At 32.4% G+C, this 21,424-nt stretch overlaps 1 protein-coding gene across 1 annotated transcript in view; it reads right to left on the bottom strand.

Moving 5' to 3' along the window:
• Window positions 1-6,684: 6,684 nt before the first annotated feature.
• Window positions 6,685-21,424, bottom strand: part of LOC123518683 (clathrin interactor 1-like) — a gene marked incomplete at its 5' end in the record, with an annotated part of 85,465 nt that continues 70,725 nt past the window's right edge. The window contains 3 exon segments of the mRNA XM_045279648.1: window positions 6,685-7,700; window positions 9,254-9,401; window positions 10,648-10,715. Of these exon segments, the coding sequence (XP_045135583.1) occupies window positions 7,441-7,700; window positions 9,254-9,401; window positions 10,648-10,715 (476 nt within the window).

Below are 21,424 nucleotides of genomic sequence, written 5' to 3'. Positions count from 1 at the left end.
GGCACGTCGATAGACGTTTAGGCTTTTTACGGCTATATTTTGGTTATTTTCTTCCCGTTTTCTTTGCTTGTGAGCTGGCAACACTCATCAGGAGTAAACACATGCTCTCTGTCACTGTGTGTCGCCAATGATAAATGGTAAGAGCGTTCAACAGTGATTTAACTGTGCCTGACTCTACCACCTCGCCATGTTATGGGGAAACAACTTTTGAATGAGAGAGAGAGAGAGAGAGAGAGAGAGAGAGAGAGAGAGAGGATACAAGGGACCCGTTTTCTCGCGCTCTAGCCAAGGCCGCTGAACCCGATCGGACGCTTGGCCACGTAAACCGATGATACTACCTCATTCAACCTGTGATATTTTGGTAACCATGACATCTAGAGACTTCTAGTTTTTTTGCATTGCAAAGAGGAAGAGTTGCTTGTGGGCAGAAAACCATTTGTACTGACTCCTTTATTGAATTTCTAAGTGTAATCAGTATGTGAATACAGGCTATTTTGCGTTTCTCGCCAAACTTTTAGTTTTGAGACTCACGATCAAGGGGTCTTGAGTTCCCAAAACTTAATAAAAAATACACACTGCCAAGGAGCACAGACGCATACATGCACAAAGGATGAACAACAATACACAACACGGGCTGAATGTTCAGGTGGACCCGGGTAGCTGAGCGATCTCTGCGCCACCTACCGATGGCTAATCGTATCTTAAAAATATTGTCGTATTTCAATGCGTAAATTATATAAAATTTTTCGTCGTATATAAAAAAAAATCGTATGTTAGGGTGATCATATGTCAAAGTACCACTGTATGTATGTATGTATGTATGTATGTATATATATATATATATATATATATATATATATATATATATATATATATATATATATATATATATATATATATACAGTAAGTCCTTGTTATACGGTACATGTGTGTTCCTGAAAACCTTACCGCAAATCGAAATTACCGTATACCGAACCCATTATAACATGTAATAATAGGAGATGTGTTCCAGCAAATTGAAAGTCACCCCTACAAACATGAAAATAGTCATAAAAAAAAAAAAAAAAAAAAAAAAAAAAATGTAAAGTACTGCGCAAAAGAAATAAACGAAATGTTTTGATTTACCTTTCACTCGTAACATTTTCTATCAGATGATGTCCCTCCCATGGCTAAGGGATAGTAAGAATTTCAGCCCTCACTCATAATATCCACAAAAAACACACCGTGAGGACTTCACTACTGCTCAGTGAGAAAAAGTATATATATATATATATATATATATATATATATATATATATATATATATATATATATATATATATATATATATATATATATATATATATATATATATATATATATATATATATATATATATATATATATATATATATATATATATATATATATATATATATATATATATATATATATATATATATATATATATATATATATATATATATATATATATATATATATATATATATATATATATATATATATATATATATATATATATATATATATATATATATATATATATATATATATATATATATATATATATATATATATATATATATATATATATATATATATATATATATATATATATATATATATATATATATATATATATATATATATATATATATATATATATATATATATATATATATATATATATATATATATATATATATATATATATATATATATATATATATATATATATATATATATATATATATATATATATATATATATATATATATATATATATATATATATATATATATATATATATATATATATATATATATATATATATATATATATATATATATATATATATATATATATATATATATATATATATATATATATATATATATATATATATATATATATATATATATATATATATATATATATATATATATATATATATATATATATATATATATATATATATATATATATATATATATATATATATATATATATATATATATATATATATATATATATATATATATATATATATATATATATATATATATATATATATATATATATATATATATATATATATATATATATATATATATATATATATATATATATATATATATATATATATATATATATATATATATATATATATATATATATATATATATATATATATATATATATATATATATATATATATATATATATATATATATATATATATATATATATATATATATATATATATATATATATATATATATATATATATATATATTATTTTTTTCCCAAAACAGGCTAGTTTCATCACAATATATATATATATATATATATATATATATATATATATATATTTTTTTTTCCAAAACAGGCCAGTTTCATCACAATTAACCCCTAAAACTAGGGGATGTTGCGATTTTCAGCACGCGCTAATTCGGGAGGTTTGGCAAGAAACACAAAATAGCCTGTATTCACATACTGATTACACTTGGAAATTCAATAAACGAGTGAGAACAAATGGTGTTCTGCCCACAAGCAACTATTCCTCTTTTCAATGCAAAAAACCAGAAGTCTCTAGATGCTACGGTTACGAAAATATCACAGGTTGAATGAAATGGTATCATCGGTGTACGTGGCCTTGCGTCCGATCGGATCCAGCGGCCTTGGCTAGAGCGATAGAAAACAGGCCCCTTCTATGCTCTCTCTCTCTCTCTCTCTCAATCAATCAAAATGTTCGCAAAGTGATCTAATTTGTATATTTTTTGCAAAAACATATAAAATACATACAATAGGAGTTGCTGGTGATGGTGGTGGAATGTCCCCCCTCAGTGGTTGAACCTCCTATACCCGTATCAGAGCCCAGAACATCACTATCTTCGCTCTCTATTATTCTAAAAACTGTTAATTCCAAAGCCCTTCTGATACCACGCTCATTCAAAAGTTGTATCCCCGCAACATGGCGAGAGACCCGAGGTGTAGAAGTAAGGCGCGTGGGAGAGGTGGCGGAATCGGATACTGTGAAATCAGTCACTCCCACCATCCATCATGATAGTTGATGACACAGTGATGTATAGCATTATGTTTACTCCTAACTTGGGGACTCGCCGTGCCTCACAACAGAATTAATTCCAGTTCTTTTCTTGAAATTCACAAACCACCCTTTACTTGCTTTAAAAGCATCATTGGAGTCAGATGTAGTATCAGAAATAAAAGCATGATCCAGCAGCCTTGCCTTCGCACAAATTATGCCCTCTGACAAAGAATCACCAGCCATCTGCCTTTGGTTTATTCAATCAACAATTTTTCTATTTCTTCGCTTAAATTGCCTTGTCACACCAATTGCCACATTAGCTCTTTTAATGAGCTTACTTCTTCAGTATTGTGGCTACTATAGATTTAGCCATACAGTACTCAGCTGTAAGATCGGTTATTCTTCCTCCTTTCTCGTATTTAGCAATAATCTCCTTTTTCCTTTTGATGGTTGTCACTACATTCTTTCTTGTAGGCTTATTTTCACCACTAACAAGCCTCTTCGGTGCCATTGTAAGCTTCTAAATGCAAAGAAAATAAAAAAAAGGAGAAGAGAAAGCACAGTACATTGTTATTCTTACGACAGCAAAGGACCAGTGGGGCGCATGGGGCGGCGGGAAGGGAGAAACCCTTAGTTTACAGCCACGTGGATGGAAGTTCGACTAATAGGTATTTTTTCAAACTTTTGCGTTCGACTATTGAAAAGTTTGACTATTCAGATGTTCGAGTATTGAGTCTCCACTATATATATATATATATATATATATATATATATATATATATATATATATATATATATATTTTTTTTTTTTTTTGGCTCTGGCCTAGCAGTGAAAAGTGGTTCAGTTGTTTGTTTACATTTCTCTGGGACTGCGACGCTCCAAGGCAGAACTTCCAAGTAGCAACTAGCCAAGATGAGCTGCTCTGTTGTTCATGAGTGGACAAAGCTGCTAGAAGAGTTTCTCATAGAGAGCAATAAAGGCCAAAAATAGCAACAAAAAAATAACGACTTGCTGGGGGATGAAGAGGTTGCCATGTTTGTTTACAGTTGACAAACGCGCCAAAGACGGTAGCGAGCTTGTGTGTGACGAGGAACGTTGACAAAAGTTGATGGTCTTAAGAAAGTTGACGGAAAAGTGGTAGTGTGACGCCGCCTTTACTGTTGTGTGTACATCTCACCACCCCTTGTACTGTTTTTGTTCCAGATTATACATTTAATGTGCTTTCATTCATTGTTTTCTTTCCCACTTGGGTTATGTACGTGTTTTTTTCTGTTTATAAGGAGTTGGGAGAGGAAATTCTGCATATCCGCCAAGGCCTTGGCTGCTATAATCCAGATACACGGGCGATTACTGTATTTTCTTTCACAATGGTAGTACAATAAAGATGCTCTGTTGTATATTGTATAGTAAGTCCTCGTTATATGGTACATATGCATTCCTGAAAACCTCACCGCAAATCAAAATTACCGTATACTGAACCCATTATAACATGTAATAATAGGTGATGTGTTCCAGTACGTCAAGTCATCCCTACATACATGAAAATAGTCATATAAAAAAATGTAAAGCACTGCGGAAAAGAAATAAACAGAAAATGTTTTTATTTACCTTTCACTAGCCACATATTCTATCAGATGATGTCCCTCCTGAGGCTAAGGGACAGGAGGGACTTCAGCCCTTACTCATCTTCCACTGAGTGGGCAGACGAGGATGAGGGTGAGGTGAAAGGCTCTAAACCCTCAAACACATTGTCGTCTGCACTGTTGGAAGCAGATGTGGAAAAGCCAGCTGTAGCAGGGTCAGTATGTTTCACTGGTTTGATGAAAGAGGATATGGAGGTAGGGCCAGCTGTAGAACTGTCAGCAGTGGATATGGAAGGGCCAGCTGTAGCAGGGTCGGCAGGTGTGACAGGGACGGCATGTCTGACTGGCTTGAAGAACGAGTAGATGGAGGACTGTTTGGCGTTTCTTGTTTTTTCAACAGATTTCTTGATAAATCTTAATACTTTTCTCTACATCATGAGCCATTTTGCTACTCCTGGAAGGATTTGGATCACGTTCCTTCAGGGTTTCCAGAGCTTTTTTTATATCACTGAGACATTCTCTAAGAGTTTTGATGTCCAGGCCACGCACAGGTTTTTCTTTCTCGTCTCCCTCTTTTTCTGCCTCCTGTAATGCCTTGTCTAGCTCTATAAGTTCATCATTTGAGAGAGGTTCAGCATTTCTTTCCAAAAGATCTTGAACATCATCATCATTATCAACTTCATCGATGCCAGCACTATGGCACAGATTTACGATATTATTTCTGATCGCACTGATGTCATCTTCAGCGAAGTCTGGGAAGTCATGCACGCATTCTAGCCATACTTTCTTCCACGCCAAGTTCATGGTAGACGTCTTCACTTCGTCCCAAGATGACTTGATGTTGTCTAAGGCTTGCTTGATGTTATACGACTTCTACCATTCTCTGATAGTGGGCTTGCAAGGCCCATCTGTGCCCTTTATCAATTGCTGCATGGTTTGCCCCTGGTAGTAGGCTTTAAATGTCTTGATGACTGTCTGATCCATCAGTTGGATCAGAGCTATGGTGTTTGGGGGGAGGAACATCACCTCGATATTCTCCGCCCAGTCTTCCATGGCCCTTGGGTGGCTGGGAGCATTGTCAACTATCAGTAAGAATCGGTTGTCAATGTTGCATTCTTCCCAGCTATTTTTATATCCTCACGATTCTTTAACACTGTCCAGACTGTCGACTGGGCTAAGCCTAAGTTTTGACCTATGGCAGATGCTCTTTCTTCTTCAAAATATTTTATTTTACCTCCAATGACAGACTACTTCTCTTTCACTTTGCCTTTTCAACTGCAGCAGTGTCTGCAGAATGTTTTGGGGCCATTATGGGTGCGTCACTGTGTGTCATGATAATAACATCCACAAAAAACACACTGTAAGGATTTCACCTACGGTACAGTGTAAACAAAATATGAGCGGATACCGTATCTGTGAATTTTTCTTACCGTAAATAGAATTGAGGGTAGTAATTACTAAATACTGTAACTGAATTTACCGGATAACGAAGTACCGTATAAGGAGGACTTACTATATCTATTGGATAGACTGCCAACTTTTGATTCAATGATGATGTAATTTGGACAACAACTTCCTGAATTTATATTAGTAGTTCAAAAATTTGAATTAAAAAAAGCACAGAAAAGAAAGTGCAGCACACAATCATTCACAAAATTTCTTAATCAGCTCATTGACATACCACTTTTCAGAAAAGATGCTTCATGTATTGTTATAATATTCGGAAGAAGAATGGTCTCAAGTTAATGGTTCCATGTACCAAGATATTTTCTTCTTACTGTGTGCCTATGAGACTTGTATAAATCAAAATCAATGATCAACAAATCCTATCTAACTTCCTTATTACTTTAGTTGACTAAAACATATAAATGACTTATCAATACTTAAAAAAAAAAAAAAAAAAAAAAAAAAAAAAAGTATCAGAAGGATCAGGGATTGATATATTTAAATTTCAAGAGAATGACAATGTCGAGGATGACATTGATCATGATAATAACTGGCAATAGTAATAACAATAATAATAATAATAATAATAATAATAATAATAATAATGATAATGAAAATAACTCTTTTATTCAATATGTGCAAGAGAGTTCACTGTAATTTTAACTTCACATTTAACATTCATATATAAATTGCCTGAACAGGTTTAAACTAACCTCTTTAATATAATAAATGAGAGGAACAAAGCATATACAAATGTACTTAATAATAGAGAGAGAGAGAGAGAGAGAGAGAGAGAGAGAGAGAGAGAGAGAGAGAGAGAGAGAGAGAGAGAGAGAGAGAGAGAGAGAGAGAGAGAGAGAGAGAGAGAGAGAGAGAGAATCACAATAAAAAAACAATAATGATAATAATAATAAAAATATGGAAGGTGGTGAAGGAAACAATGACTGGAAAATTAATAATTTATCCTGACTAGTTTTGCTATGGGGCTTCTTTGCAGGAAAGAACCCCCATGGGCAAAACAAGTCAAGAATAAAATAATTGTTTCTCATCCCAGATAATAAGCAAGGATTACAATAAAAAAAACCCAGTCTTTGCATAAATATCTGTATGAAGTGATTATGCAAGTACCATGAGAATACGAATATCAAATTATGTTTTAATTTCCTTATTGGTTGTTCATAAATCCCTTTCATGGTTTCCAACATCATCTTCAAAAGTAGAGAATAATTTCTTCTTCATATATGATAATATCCCCAATGTTAGTGTTTCTTTTTTCTTTCTTTCTTTCTTTCTTTTTTTTTTTTTTTTCACTACTAATCAAAGATATAGCTCATACACTGTGTGTAAAGCCATAGTGCCTGTTACAATCCCATATTATTGGGCATGGACATAGAACCAACTGGATTTTGTGACATCATTCCCATCATAGGGGTTATGGTGGCAGGCATATTAGGAGCAACACCCCCCAGTGGTACTCTTGGTCCTCCTATCATACCACCCTGCTGCATTATCATGGGAGACACCACACTACCATTCACTACTGATGCTCCAGGCACTTGTGGGTGTGGAGGAACCATCATCCTCCCTCCCATCATGGGACCTCCTCCCATCATCATCATTCCTGTAATCAAGAATTATATGCTTCTGAATTCTCCTTGTTAAACAAAAGCAAATTATATGTCCTCACACAAGATTTCTTGCGGCTATCTCCACCTTAATTGATCTTGCCCATACAGTTAAACTTCCCAGCTAATGTAATAACACACTAACAATTCCTACCATTTCAGTGCTAGTGTCACTGAAGCAGCTATTATACAGTGAGCACTTTCTTACCAAAACTGCCCCTTCCTTAATACTGAATTAATACTGAATTAATGGAAAAATCCTTCTTGCAGAAAACTTTTTACTATGACACATTCACAATAAAACACTGGTGGTGAAGTTTTCATGAAGCATTTTCACAAAATTACTGGAATGATTTAATATTTTACTAAGCAGGAATGATAATTCCTATTATTTCAGTGCTACAGTGTCATTGAAGCTGCCATTACACAGGGAGTGGTCTTCTTACCCAAACTGTCTTTTCCTTAATACTGAACTGAGAGAAAAAATTTTCTTGAGGGAAACTCTTTATATAACATTCACAAAAATGTTTTCATTACACATTTTCACAGCATTACTAATAATTCATCAAGCAAGAATAATAGTTCCCTTCAACAAACATTTTTCCTCCAAATCTGAGTTGAAGGATCTTTATAACAGAATGGCACCTTTAAAAAGAAACAATCCATGTAACTCTATGAAGAAGTATCCCACACACTTAATATGCAATTAAGTTTCATGACAACTTGTTTTACAAAAGACTGATGCAGATTCATGCAACAAGAACAAATAACATCACTAACAAATAAGCACAGAAAGTGCTGTGACACTCATCATTGAAACCTGTGTTACAAACTTTTGTATCATATTCATTTCCTTACTTGCATCTTCTAAAAGGAATTAAAACTTGAAAGGATAACAAATATCAATGTATCCTTCTAGAATTTAGTAACAATGGCCACTGAATTAATTGCAGAGCAATGACAGTAAAGAAATGAGCAATGCAAAATACTTTGAATGACACCCAATGTCTGAGAGACAATATTACAAAGATAAACACAAAAATGTTAGCAAAATTTTCTCTTTCAATAAAGATCATCACAAAAAGTACCAACATCAGTGTATTTTTGGGGCAGTTCATGTAATTCTAATGCACAGTTTCAAAATGCACCCTATTACTGTCAAGTCTGAGCATAGAATAGAGAACCTGTCATAAAATTACACTAACTCAAGTGCATTGAAACGTTCATCTTTCATCCATACTAATATAAGATACTTTCTACCTCCCAATCTCTTCCTCATTCACTTTGACTTTTTCCTGTTCCAAAAAATGAAGTTTAATAAAGACAACAGAAAGTAGACATAAATCAAAGATGGTGCCTGACATATCTAGAGAAATTTGTTTCCAGGGAGAATTGTGAGCATGAGGAACAACAGGTAATAGTACTACTCAAGTCTACGGTTTGGAGGAGATGGCAGCAAAAAATATATCATAGTATTTTCTTTATAAGTAGTTTTGGAATATTTTGATTGTACCTCATATTACACATGCAATGAAAATCTATTCCTTACCTGGTTGAGGTGCCACAGGCTGGGATGGTATGACATGACTGCTTCCTTGTAGTTGGTTCATGCTTGGTGCTGGAGCCTTCTTCTGGCCACTGATAGTCAGGTTGTCAAGACTTATGTCTACTCCGCTGTTAGCCCAGGTACCTTTTGACTAAAAAGAGAAAAATTTTGTGCAGCTCATATCCATTACTTCAAATTCAACAAATGATAACCAAATCATTGGTGCTATCAACACCACAGGATCATCTGATTTTTTTATGTTGATTTTTGGCAATAATGAGTGAAATGAGAACTTATATCCTTCAAGGCCAAAGAAATATCATATAGTACTTTCTGCACACTCAAATTTCTAAACTATGACTCAGCTTGCATGCCTGCCTACAATACTTATACATGAATATTTTATGTGATTTCAGGTGTTTAAGTATTATAGAGACAAATATTTATAGTTATTATTATTTTGAGACTAAGTTAACTTAGAGATAAATATTTATAGTTATTATCATTTTGAGACTGAGTTAACTTTATGTTGTTATGTAAAGTTAATTGTTTATCTTTAACTCCTTCATTCTGAGGCATACCTATTTACATCACTACAATGCATGGTGAGGCTGCCTGCAACATAAACATGTATTCATACATCATCTCTAATAGGAGAGTATCCAAACTGTCAAGTTTTCAGTGTTTGCTGGGTCTCTCCATTAAATTAAATCCTATTGAAACTTAAGTTCGCTATTCAATCGTTCATTATTCAATCTGGTTTTCAGGAACATAACCAATTGTAAAACAAGGGAAACTTGTATTATATTTAATACAGTAATATATTCACTTTCTCAGAGTTGTAGGACATCTGTGACAGTTTTCGATAGTGTCTGTGGATGCCGTGTCAAGTGAAATCTCACTTGTTCTGCAACACATTGTTGTAAAATGGTGTCACGACATGATGTCACGGAAAAAAGTGCCCATGTGATACTTGCTTATACTAATATGAAAGCAAATCCATTTTTCCTGAGCTGTGACTTTTTATTATTTTTTCATTGCATACACTTGATAAAACATGCCATTTAAAATATTTAACATTATGGTTTCTCTTAAACTTCTATAACAGTCATCCATTTCTTCTTGGCAAACCATTGAGGGATAATATTAAGGATAGGATACTGATTTAATGTCTTTAAATTCTTAATTCCACTCAGATTTACAGTGCTTTGGTCTAATTCTCAGCCTCACATCTCAGGTTTTATCTGAGTCATGCTGTTATTTTTCTTTCAATAAGAAATCTTAGCAAATCTCTTGAAACAACTCTCATATGTATGAACAATCAAAATACATGTAGTAATACTCTATTTTCAGAAATAAGATAAAAAAAAGTATGCTAACAGTATGAGTATTCTTACCTGTGTATTTGCCATAGTGGTCTGGTCCATTACTGGTAGAGAAGCTAGTCCTTGCTGCATTGAGAGACCTATAGAAAAAGAGACATCTTTATTAGAAATATCTTAACTTTTACAGCATCATCTACATGGATATAAATAAAATCTCACTTGCTGTTTCCTCACCTCATGACAGCTGACATAATGCAACTGTACTTTGGTACATACTGAAAAAAAAAAAAAAAAAAATATATATATATATATATATATATATATATATATATATATATATATATATATATATATATATATATATATATATATATATATATATATATATATATATATATATATATATATATATATATATATATATATATATATATATATATATATATATATATATATATATATATATATATATATATATATATATATATATATATATATATATATATATATATATATATATATATATATATATATATATATATATATATATATATATATATATATATATATATATATATATATATATATATATATATATATATATATATATATATATATATATATATATATATATATATATATATATATATATATATATATATATATATATATATATATATATATATATATATATATATATATATATATATATATATATATATATATATATATATATATATATATATATATATATATATATATATATATATATATATATATATATATATATATATATATATATATATATATATATATATATATATATATATATATATATATATATATATATATATATATATATATATATATATATATATATATATATATATATATATATATATATATATATATATATATATATATATATATATATATATATATATATATATATATATATATATATATATATATATATATATATATATATATATATATATATATATATATATATATATATATATATATATATATATATATATATATATATATATATATATATATATATATATATATATATATATATATATATATATATATATATATATATATATATATATATATATATATATATATATATATATATATATATATATATATATATATATATATATATATATATATATATATATATATATATATATATATATATATATATATATATATATATATATATATATATATATATATATATATATATATATATATATATATATATATATATATATATATATATATATATATATATATATATATATATATATATATATATATATTGATGTGTAAATATTTTATAAGTTGAGTCACATCCATGTTATGTTAATCATCCATAGTGGTTCAGTCTGACCAATAAGTTTAAGTCTTTCTCAGCAAAGCACTATTATGGCATCTTCAGTGATAATTTGAAGTGGACGAGCGATAAAGAAATTTCAGTACTGGAGATAACAAGCAGGACACCAATATGTCAACATTAAACAAGTCATTGTTGCCTCTCATGTTATACTTCTACACAAATCCATTTCTGGAGGATAAAGAACAATCTCAATTCCATCAAAATCATGGCATAAATCTCTTAGTCCAGCAACAATATTCCATGGCATGCATGAACTTATCAAATAACCACTTACAACAACTGCTAAATTATAAGAGCATGCCCAAATTTACTTAGTAATTTAGCACAACTCAAAATTAAGTGCATGCTGAAGGTACTACCTTCACCCTATCTTCAATGAAACCTACTGCAAAATTTCTGCTCACCATGGCCATGAAAAATAAAAGTAGCAAATAAGTAATAACACTTGACAAAACAGATACTGACTTAAGCACCATAGGTGCATAAGCATTCATTCAAGCTCCAGAATTCTGAACAACTCTAAATTCCGAATGTTTCCTGAGCTAGATAGGCAAGTGCACACAAATGGAAAGATCCCCAAAAAACACTTAATCATTTTCAGGTTATGCACACACAACTGTTTGAAATGCATGTCAAGCTGTCAACTACAATGCTGATGATACAAGGGTCAAGGAGGTGGAGTAACTGTGTATGTTAATGAAAAATGGTGTTCACAGGTGAATATTAATTAAAACTACTACGATAAAGACTTAGAGTATCTCGTGATATCCTGTCATCCGTTCTAACTTCCACAGGCATTAGTCAAAGTAGAACTTATCATTGTGTACATCCCTATGGATGCAGCATGTCAGCAGCTGTGGAAATACTAGAGAGGTGCATCTCTAAATTGAAAACTGATGGGCAGAAAGTGCAAGGCTGATATTGGGAGATTTTAATGCATGTAATTCCCAGGGAAAGATCCCAGCATACAAACAATCAGTGAAATGTAATATGAGGGGGAAACAATACACTTGATAAATTATACAGTGGAGACTCAATACTCAAACTTAATTTGTTCCAAATGGCTGTTCGAGTATCAAAAAGTTTGACTACCAATACCTATAAATCAAGTAATTCATTCTAATCTTAGCAAAACCTTAAGTTTACAAAATTTCAATGGAAACTTTTTTATAATTTTGATTTGTAATTATTGTAAATGAAGGCTGGTATTGAATAACATAGAGGAGGAGGGGAGAAGGGTGGGGAGGAGGAGGGAGGTTATTCATTGGAGGACGAGTCACCATCCATGAAAACATTTGGTAACTTGTCTCCTGGTGTGATTCCTGTGAACACACTAGTGGAGGGCTGTGGTTCACTAACACTTGCACTCTCACTAGATTTCTTATTTTCACCACTAAAAACATTTTCTGAATCTGCCTATCCACCTTAGCTCCTAATCGTCCACCGCATTCGATGGCATATAGGAAACACTTTTTTTCCAGTACTTTTACTTACACTAACTGCATGCATCATTATTTCATTTATTACTATCAATACCAGTATTATCACTTTAAGAACAAATTATCATAAAAATGAAAGAAATCTAACCTGTGAGGCTGTGATGCAAGTTTATAAATATCAGCTGATTGCCACTCTGACTCAATGCAATCTATCAGTGAAGAATAACACCAAGGTCATAATCATAGCAAAACACATTAACACCATCACTGTTATGGCAGCAGGTGGAAGAAGACTGAGCTACACAATCTCCTGGTAGCTTATGGTAAGGAACATGGCAATAGAACAGCAGCAAGGGCTTTTAGGCCACCAAACTCCACAGCCACCATATAGAAGATGAGATCATGAGTACCTGCATCAAAATGAGACCTAACTTATATATCAATGAAAGTCTAATCCCTAAATGCCTTTCCATCTTCAAAACTATCTGAACATTAGAAAGCTGCACAAAGATCAGTTCCAACAATGCTACATAAGAGATGGCAAAATATATCAAATTGAAGTGCACTAACTCTAACATACAAGTGATGAATCCCTTCATACCTTCTTAGACAAATTCCCTGCACTCAGAGATAATACTTAAGCCTAGAGAATTAAACTTAAACCACTCATTTATAGCAAGTGTTCCACTAGGTTTGAATGAGCACTACTTATTTACTTCCCTTTTATGTGTCACTACTGATTAATATGTATGCATATGTTAGGATTCTGTTGCAGGAGATTTTTACTGCTACTTTGTCTTACCTTTTAAAATGTTCATTTTCCAGTGAGTTTCAATAATCTTTCTTTTTCATCAAACTCTTATCAACAATTATATCCCTACAACATACTGTACAGTCACCCATATTTTTGCAAAAACCTATGATCTCTCGAGTTTTCCAATTAGTATATACCTTACTTCTGCAACCACTTTTGGCACCAACACCACCACTACTACTACTACTACTACTACTACTACTACTACTACTACTACCACCACCACCACCACCACCACCACCACCACCACCACCACCACTACTACTACTACTACTACTACTACTACTACTACTACTACTACCATGTGATAATGCTTTGAAATAATTTTTATTATAACAGTTTCTTTACTTGGAGAAATTATACTATATATCTGGTAATTGCTTCTTTCCATGTATTGGTATATTGCCTACTGAAATGCCACATTATACATGTTTCCTTTTGAACTGCCTTGTTGGCAAGAGCTGACAGTGTACACATAACTGATCCATATGACTTCTCTTTATGATCATGTAGTACTTTTTACAAAATATCTGTACATATACCTTGCTGAGTCTGTAGAAGAGCATATAACTAACCTTTATTTATCATTATTATTAACTATTTATTTATTTTTTACTTAAGACTTCCTTTTTTTAAATTTTTCCTAATTATAAATGATAAATCTCTATGAATCACTACATGATGATGCTAATAATGACAATCCTATAAATGCAGATGATATTGGAACAGAGATCTTCAGAATAGTAAATGATCACGGTGACCTTGGCTTCATCTCCAATTATTACAGTATTACAGAATAAAACTCACACATTAGTACTGTGCCACATCCTTGCATAAACATCTTCCACCTCAATGTTAGATGTCTTCAGAAAAATTTTGATGGCCCATTCTCTCATTCAATGCTTTAATATTAATAACACACCTCATATTATTGCATTATCAGAAACTTGGTTAAAGGATTCCATCTCTCATCTCAATGTCCTAGGTTATGCTGCTTATCACTCTCATAGAGTTCACAGAGAACATTGGGGAGTTAGTCTTTTCAATAATTCTGACCTTCAAATTGTACCTATTCAACAATATACCTTTGTTAACGATGACATAGATACACATAATTATGTTAAAACTTTGAACTTACTTTTATATTTTGTTATATACAGACTGCATAGTAAGCATATTGCAGTGGAAGAATTTACGGATATAATGCATAACATTCCTTCTCAGGATCTTAAAAAGAAAAACAACTACTTGGGGATTTAATATTAATCTCCATGAGCATTCTTCCCATCAGCCCACTAACCAATTTTTAAATTCCATGCAAACACTATATCTTGCCCTACTAGACTTCTTGATAATCTTAATTTAGGTCAACCTTTACTCCTTGACCACATTTGGACAAACCTAACTCCACCATTTACCTCTGGAATCATCCACTACCAATTATCTGACCACCTCCCCACTTTCAGACACATTACATTAATATTTGATCCCTCCACTAAGTACAAGATAGTCTAGAGAACCTTTAACAGATTTCAACATAAGTTATTTACCACTAATTTATCTGTAAGTGACTGAAATGATATACTTAATTCTGATAACATAAATGTAAACTTAAATAATTTTACAGAAACTCTGAATAAGTTTTACAACAAACAATTCCCCAAAGTAATCAAACTTATGACTGCCAAACAACTTTCTAATCCATAGTTAACATCAGTTAACTCAATTAAATACAAAAGAAAATCAGAACCTGTCAATTACTATACTTACAAGCTATACTGCAACTATTTTACACAATCAATTAGAACTAGAAAGAATAATTACTACATTAATATTTTCAGTAACTTTAAAACAATACTAAGAAAATATGGCAAATTATTAATGAATTAGCTGGTCGTCATCAACCCAAAACAAAGACACTCACTTTATTCCATAAAGAGCTTCACTTAACAAGGCCGAAAAAATAGCAGAAGCTCTTAATTAACTTTTTAGTGAAATTGCAACTAGACTCAATGATGCACTATCCCCTGCTATCAGAAATGAAACTGCAAATCTTCATGGAAGTTATCAAAACTATGATTTTTCCCTCCAGTCAATTCTATTGTTGTGATGAATGTTATCAAGACTTTCAAAAATAAAAAGTCAAATGTTAATGAAATCTTCATCATATACTTACACTGAGGAAATTGCTTATCCCATTGCAAAACTTTTCAAATCAATCAATATCCACTGGTAAATTTCCCTCTTATTTAAAGACTGCAAATATTACACCTTTGCCTGGCCCTAAAGATGGGCTTAACAATTATTGTCTCATTTCCACCCTATCTCTATTCTCCAAAATATTTGAATTATTAATGAGAAATAAATTAGAGACTTATTTTGAAAATAAGAACATTTTGAGTAAATGTCAGTATGGATTTAGGTCTGGTTCTAGCACTTATGATGCCCTTAACAATTTTTCCTTTCACCTCCACTCATCTATTAACAATAGACTATCAGTCTTATTCATCTTTGTTGACTTTTTCCAAAGCCTTCAACATGGTTAACCACATGATTCTACTTATTATATTTTTATGGTATATATATGTGGACTGCTACATTCCTGGTTCCAAGACTATCTAACAAACAGATCTCAATGTACAATAAAATGATGGTCATAAGTTTTTCACATGAAACATTTCTACTGATTTCCCACAACAGAGTGTCTTACGACCTATTCTGTTCACTCTGTACATCAATGATATTGCAGATATTTTCATCTTTGCTTATGCTATCCTCTATGCTGATGACATGACCTTATATTTCACAAACTCAAATAATGAAACATTATTTCTACAAGCTAATCAAGATCATAACATGACTGGTGCTTAAGTAATGGACTTACTACTAATTCCAATAAAACTTACTACGTATTTGTATTTTTCTTATAAAATAAATGCTCTCTTGCTTGAACTAACAATCAATAATAACATTATATGTAGAACAACCAGTTTTAAGCTTTTAGGAGTCACGTTTGACAAAAACCTTAACTTTAAATCCCATTAAAAATCATGTACCTATCAAACTTTCAAGAAGCACTGCCATGCTGTACAGACTGAGAGATTTTATTTCAGTGAAATAATGAAAACCTTGTATTATGCACATATATATCCACACCTTCTTTACTGCAATCCTATCTGGAGTACCACTTATGTTACCAGTCTGACATGCCTGGACAGACTTCATAAGAAAATCATTAGAATTATAACAAAAAGTTCTTGCCTTGAACACACCACTCTCTATTTATGTAAAAACACAAAAATTCTTAAACTTCAAGGCATAACCAAACTTTCAATTGCAAACTATGTACAAAAATCAGATCAGTGCCTTACTTCCTTCTCATCAATATCCCATACGACATCAAGAACAGCTTTGCCTTCCATCACATTGCCTTTCTTCCAACACTCCACCTTTAATCTGAAATATTTCATATTTCTCTTGGAGTAATTTCTTAACCCTTCAAAATATGTCTTGGCGTGGTTTATTCTTTTTTTGTTTGTGTTCCTCATTACATTTCAAAATTTCCTGATCCTCAAATTTAATTTCTAAAACCACATGATCGCTTTTTCCCATTGGGCTACGACATCTGATGGTTGGATAAATTTATTTCTTGAATATCAAATCCAGCATAGATGGTTCTTCTTCCCCTCTATACCTTGTTTAGTCCTTCACCCATTGGTCCAGTGTGTATACTATTGCCAGTTGTAACACTTCTTCCCCACCATCGTCCAACATGACTGTTTATAACCACTTCTTCCCAGTTTACGTGTTTGCAGTTTAGATCCCTCACAAGTAGCAGTCTTCTGTCCTTTCTTAACATATTGTCCAAGCAATTTTCACTTTATTTTGCATTTCTTTGTGCACATCAAGCCTCCATATATTAGTCTTTGGTGGCACATATGTTAATATGAAACTCCTCCTTTTCCTCCCACTGGTCCTAATTGTTATGCCTAAAACCTCTGCCAGTCCATCTCCATATTGTACTTTTCTACGTATATATCCTCGTGTGTGTATTTACCAGTTGTATTGTACAGGGTTCAAGTGGGGCTCATGGTGTCCTGTCTCCATGTCTCCATTTATCTAATTTTTCTTTAAAGTTGTGCACATTATGTGCTGTAACAACTCTTATAATTGTTCTCATTTCTCTGTCTTTTAGAAAGTCAGCCATCCATTTCAAAAGCCCTCTCTTTAGTCCTCCATTTTGTTCAAGTTTTCATAGTAACCTTTTGTGCAGGACCTTGTCAAATGTCTTCTTTAGATCTAGCTATATGCAGTCCACCCAGCCATTCCTTTCTTGCACTATGTCAACAACCACTCTTGAGTAGAAGCTTATTAAATTTGTGACACATGATCTTCCTTTTCTAAATCCATACTGTCTATCTGTCAACATACCTTTCTCCAGATATTTCATCCATTTCTTCTTTGTTATCCTCTCACATATTTTTGGTATTACAAGTAGTCAATGACACTGGTCTGTAATTTAATGGATCTTCCTTATTTCCTCCTTTAAATATGGGCACAATATCCACTCTTTTCCAATCTGTTGGTATTTCACCCTCTGTTAACCCATTCCTGGCAGAGGATCTATATATAGATGTTTTGAAAACATGACTTTTTGTTGGATCATCTATACGTATATAGATGCTTGTTCTTATTTTACTGCACTAAGTTGTAGCATCTGCTATATATAGACGATTCCTTACAAGTAAGAAAATTAATAAAATAAATAATTCTTTGGCATCTCAGCTACCCAAGCACTGGTCAACATGGCCTTTCAAGGCCAGTCACCGCTTGCACTTTGTTGATGGTGGATGTGCAACGCACATAAGCTAATACTGGAATTTTTTGCATTATTTCCATTTTTTTTCATTATTAGCCTTTCATGTCAAAGAAAGAACTGTACCACACGCCAGCAACATTGTCTTAAAATGAATGGGTACAAAACATGTACGTAAGTGAAAAAATATGAAGAAAAGAGGAAGCAAACTACGACCAGGTCACAAGTCCTGGATGTGAATAACTAAAACATTCATACAAGTATATTAACATATATTATCACCAATCAAACACAAACAACACTTACATATAGATTAATTTGTTTGTTCAGTTTTGTAGCAGAGTCTATATATAGATTCAATTGTCTGTTCAGTTTTGTGACAGAATCTATATATAGATGTCAATCAGGAGTACCCATTTGTGGGGAAATTATATATAATAGATATATAGATGAAAGTTGGTAGAATCTATATACAGACAATTTTTCATTTAGTAGTTCACTCATCTGCCCTGCCACCAAGAAGGGGTTAAAGAACTCGTAATGATGTTGTGGACTTTATCTGCTAACTGGTGACTGCATTTCTTTACAGTCCAGTTTGACACTTCATCAGGACCTGAGGCTTTTCTTACATCTTGTTCTTTCATTATTTTCCTTACTACTTCTACTGACACTTGTATTTCACAAACACCATCAGTTAATTCCACTAGGGTTTGACATTAGAAGTTGCTTTCTCTGGTGAAGACTGACTTGAAGCAGTTGCTCATCACTCCTGCCATATCTTCTGGGTCTTTGTATGTTTCATTACTGTATTTTAGTTTGCTTATTTCTCCTTTGTTTATCAGCTTGCCATTCACATGTCTGTAAAACAATTTTGGTTGGTCCTTACATTTGTCCACTATATCCTTCTCGTGGTTTTTTTTGTTCCATTCTCTGAATCTTGATCTACTAGTTTCTTTTCTGGGCGTAGTCTAACCAATGATTTTGTCTTCTATTTCTTCTCTATCTGTTCCAGGCTTTTGCAGGCTTTTTGCTTGAGATCTTATTCTAATCTAATAGACGTATTTTTTCCTACTTGTATTTCCCCAGTCTACAGAATTTTTCAATTTTTTCACTCAATCTCTTGCCTGCTTCTTCATCATCCATCACCTCCATCACTACTTTCTTAGCCTGCTTTTTCTCATATTCTTCTCTTTCATGTCTACTTGGCCTAACTTTTTCCTTTAATTCAAAGATAACAATGCACTTTTTCTTTCTTGCAGTATTCCTAACAAAATTTTCCTTTTCCTTAATTACCTTTATTACCATCTTGGCAACCTCCTGTTCCCTTTCCTTGGCTGAGTCTTTTATAATTTTTTTAAAACTAACTTTCAGTCCATCTTCAAACAATTTTGGTTTTCACTTATTTTTCTTGCATTATCTTCATTATATTCCATTTTCTTTTCACTTGCATAAACTTTATTTTTCAGGTCATCATAGTTTTTTTTTTTAGCACTTCCATGTTCGCTGCCTTCATGATCTTTTTCCTTTTCCATGATTTTTAGCCTAGTTACTAGTTCTTTCACTAGGTCCTCCAGGTGTTTGACCCTCCTCCTCAATAGGCTTACTCTGGTGTTTTGCTCATAAAACCTGTCCTCCAGTCTGAATTCTGAGGATTCAGGTGTGTGTGTGTATTTACCTAGTTGTATTGTACAGGGTTCGAGCGGGGCTCATAGTGTCCTGTCTCCACATCTCCATTTATCAAGTTTTTCTTTAAAGTTATGCCCACTATGTGCTGTAACAGTTTCATTATCCAATGCATTCCATTTTTCCACTGCTCTGTGTGAAAAAACTATTTTCCAATATCCTTCACACACTGCCTCATCCTGATTTTCTCTTCATGTCCTCTTATCCTTCCATCTTCTTCTATCAACATCACCAGGTCTTTTTCTATCTTTCCAATATCATTTACTATTTTATACATTGTTATTAGGTCCCCGTGTTCTCTTCTAGCTTGTAAGGTTGTGTGTGTGTGTGTATTTATCTAGTGGTGTGTGTGTGTGTGTAATTCACTGTTTGATCTGCTGCAGTCTCTGACGAGACAGCCAGACGTTACCCTACGGAACGAGCTCAGAGCTCATTGTTTCCGATCTTCGGATAGGCCTGAGACCAGGCAAACACCACACACCGGGACAACTAGGTCACAACTCCTCGATTTACATCCCGTACCTACTCACTGCTAGGTGAACAGGGGGCTACACATGAAAGGAGACACACCCAAATATCTCCACCCGGCCAGGGAATTGAACCCCGGTCATCTGGCTTGTGAAGCCAGTGCTCTAACCACTGAGCTACCGGGCCATGTGTGTGTGTGTGTGTATTTACCTAGTTGT

The sequence above is a fragment of the Portunus trituberculatus genome, chromosome 44 (genome assembly GCF_017591435.1).
Source record: "Portunus trituberculatus isolate SZX2019 chromosome 44, ASM1759143v1, whole genome shotgun sequence".
Taxonomy (NCBI): domain Eukaryota; kingdom Metazoa; phylum Arthropoda; class Malacostraca; order Decapoda; family Portunidae; genus Portunus; species Portunus trituberculatus.
The sequence above is the reverse complement of the archived record's forward strand: the minus strand, read 5'-3'. Positions and strand labels throughout refer to the sequence as shown.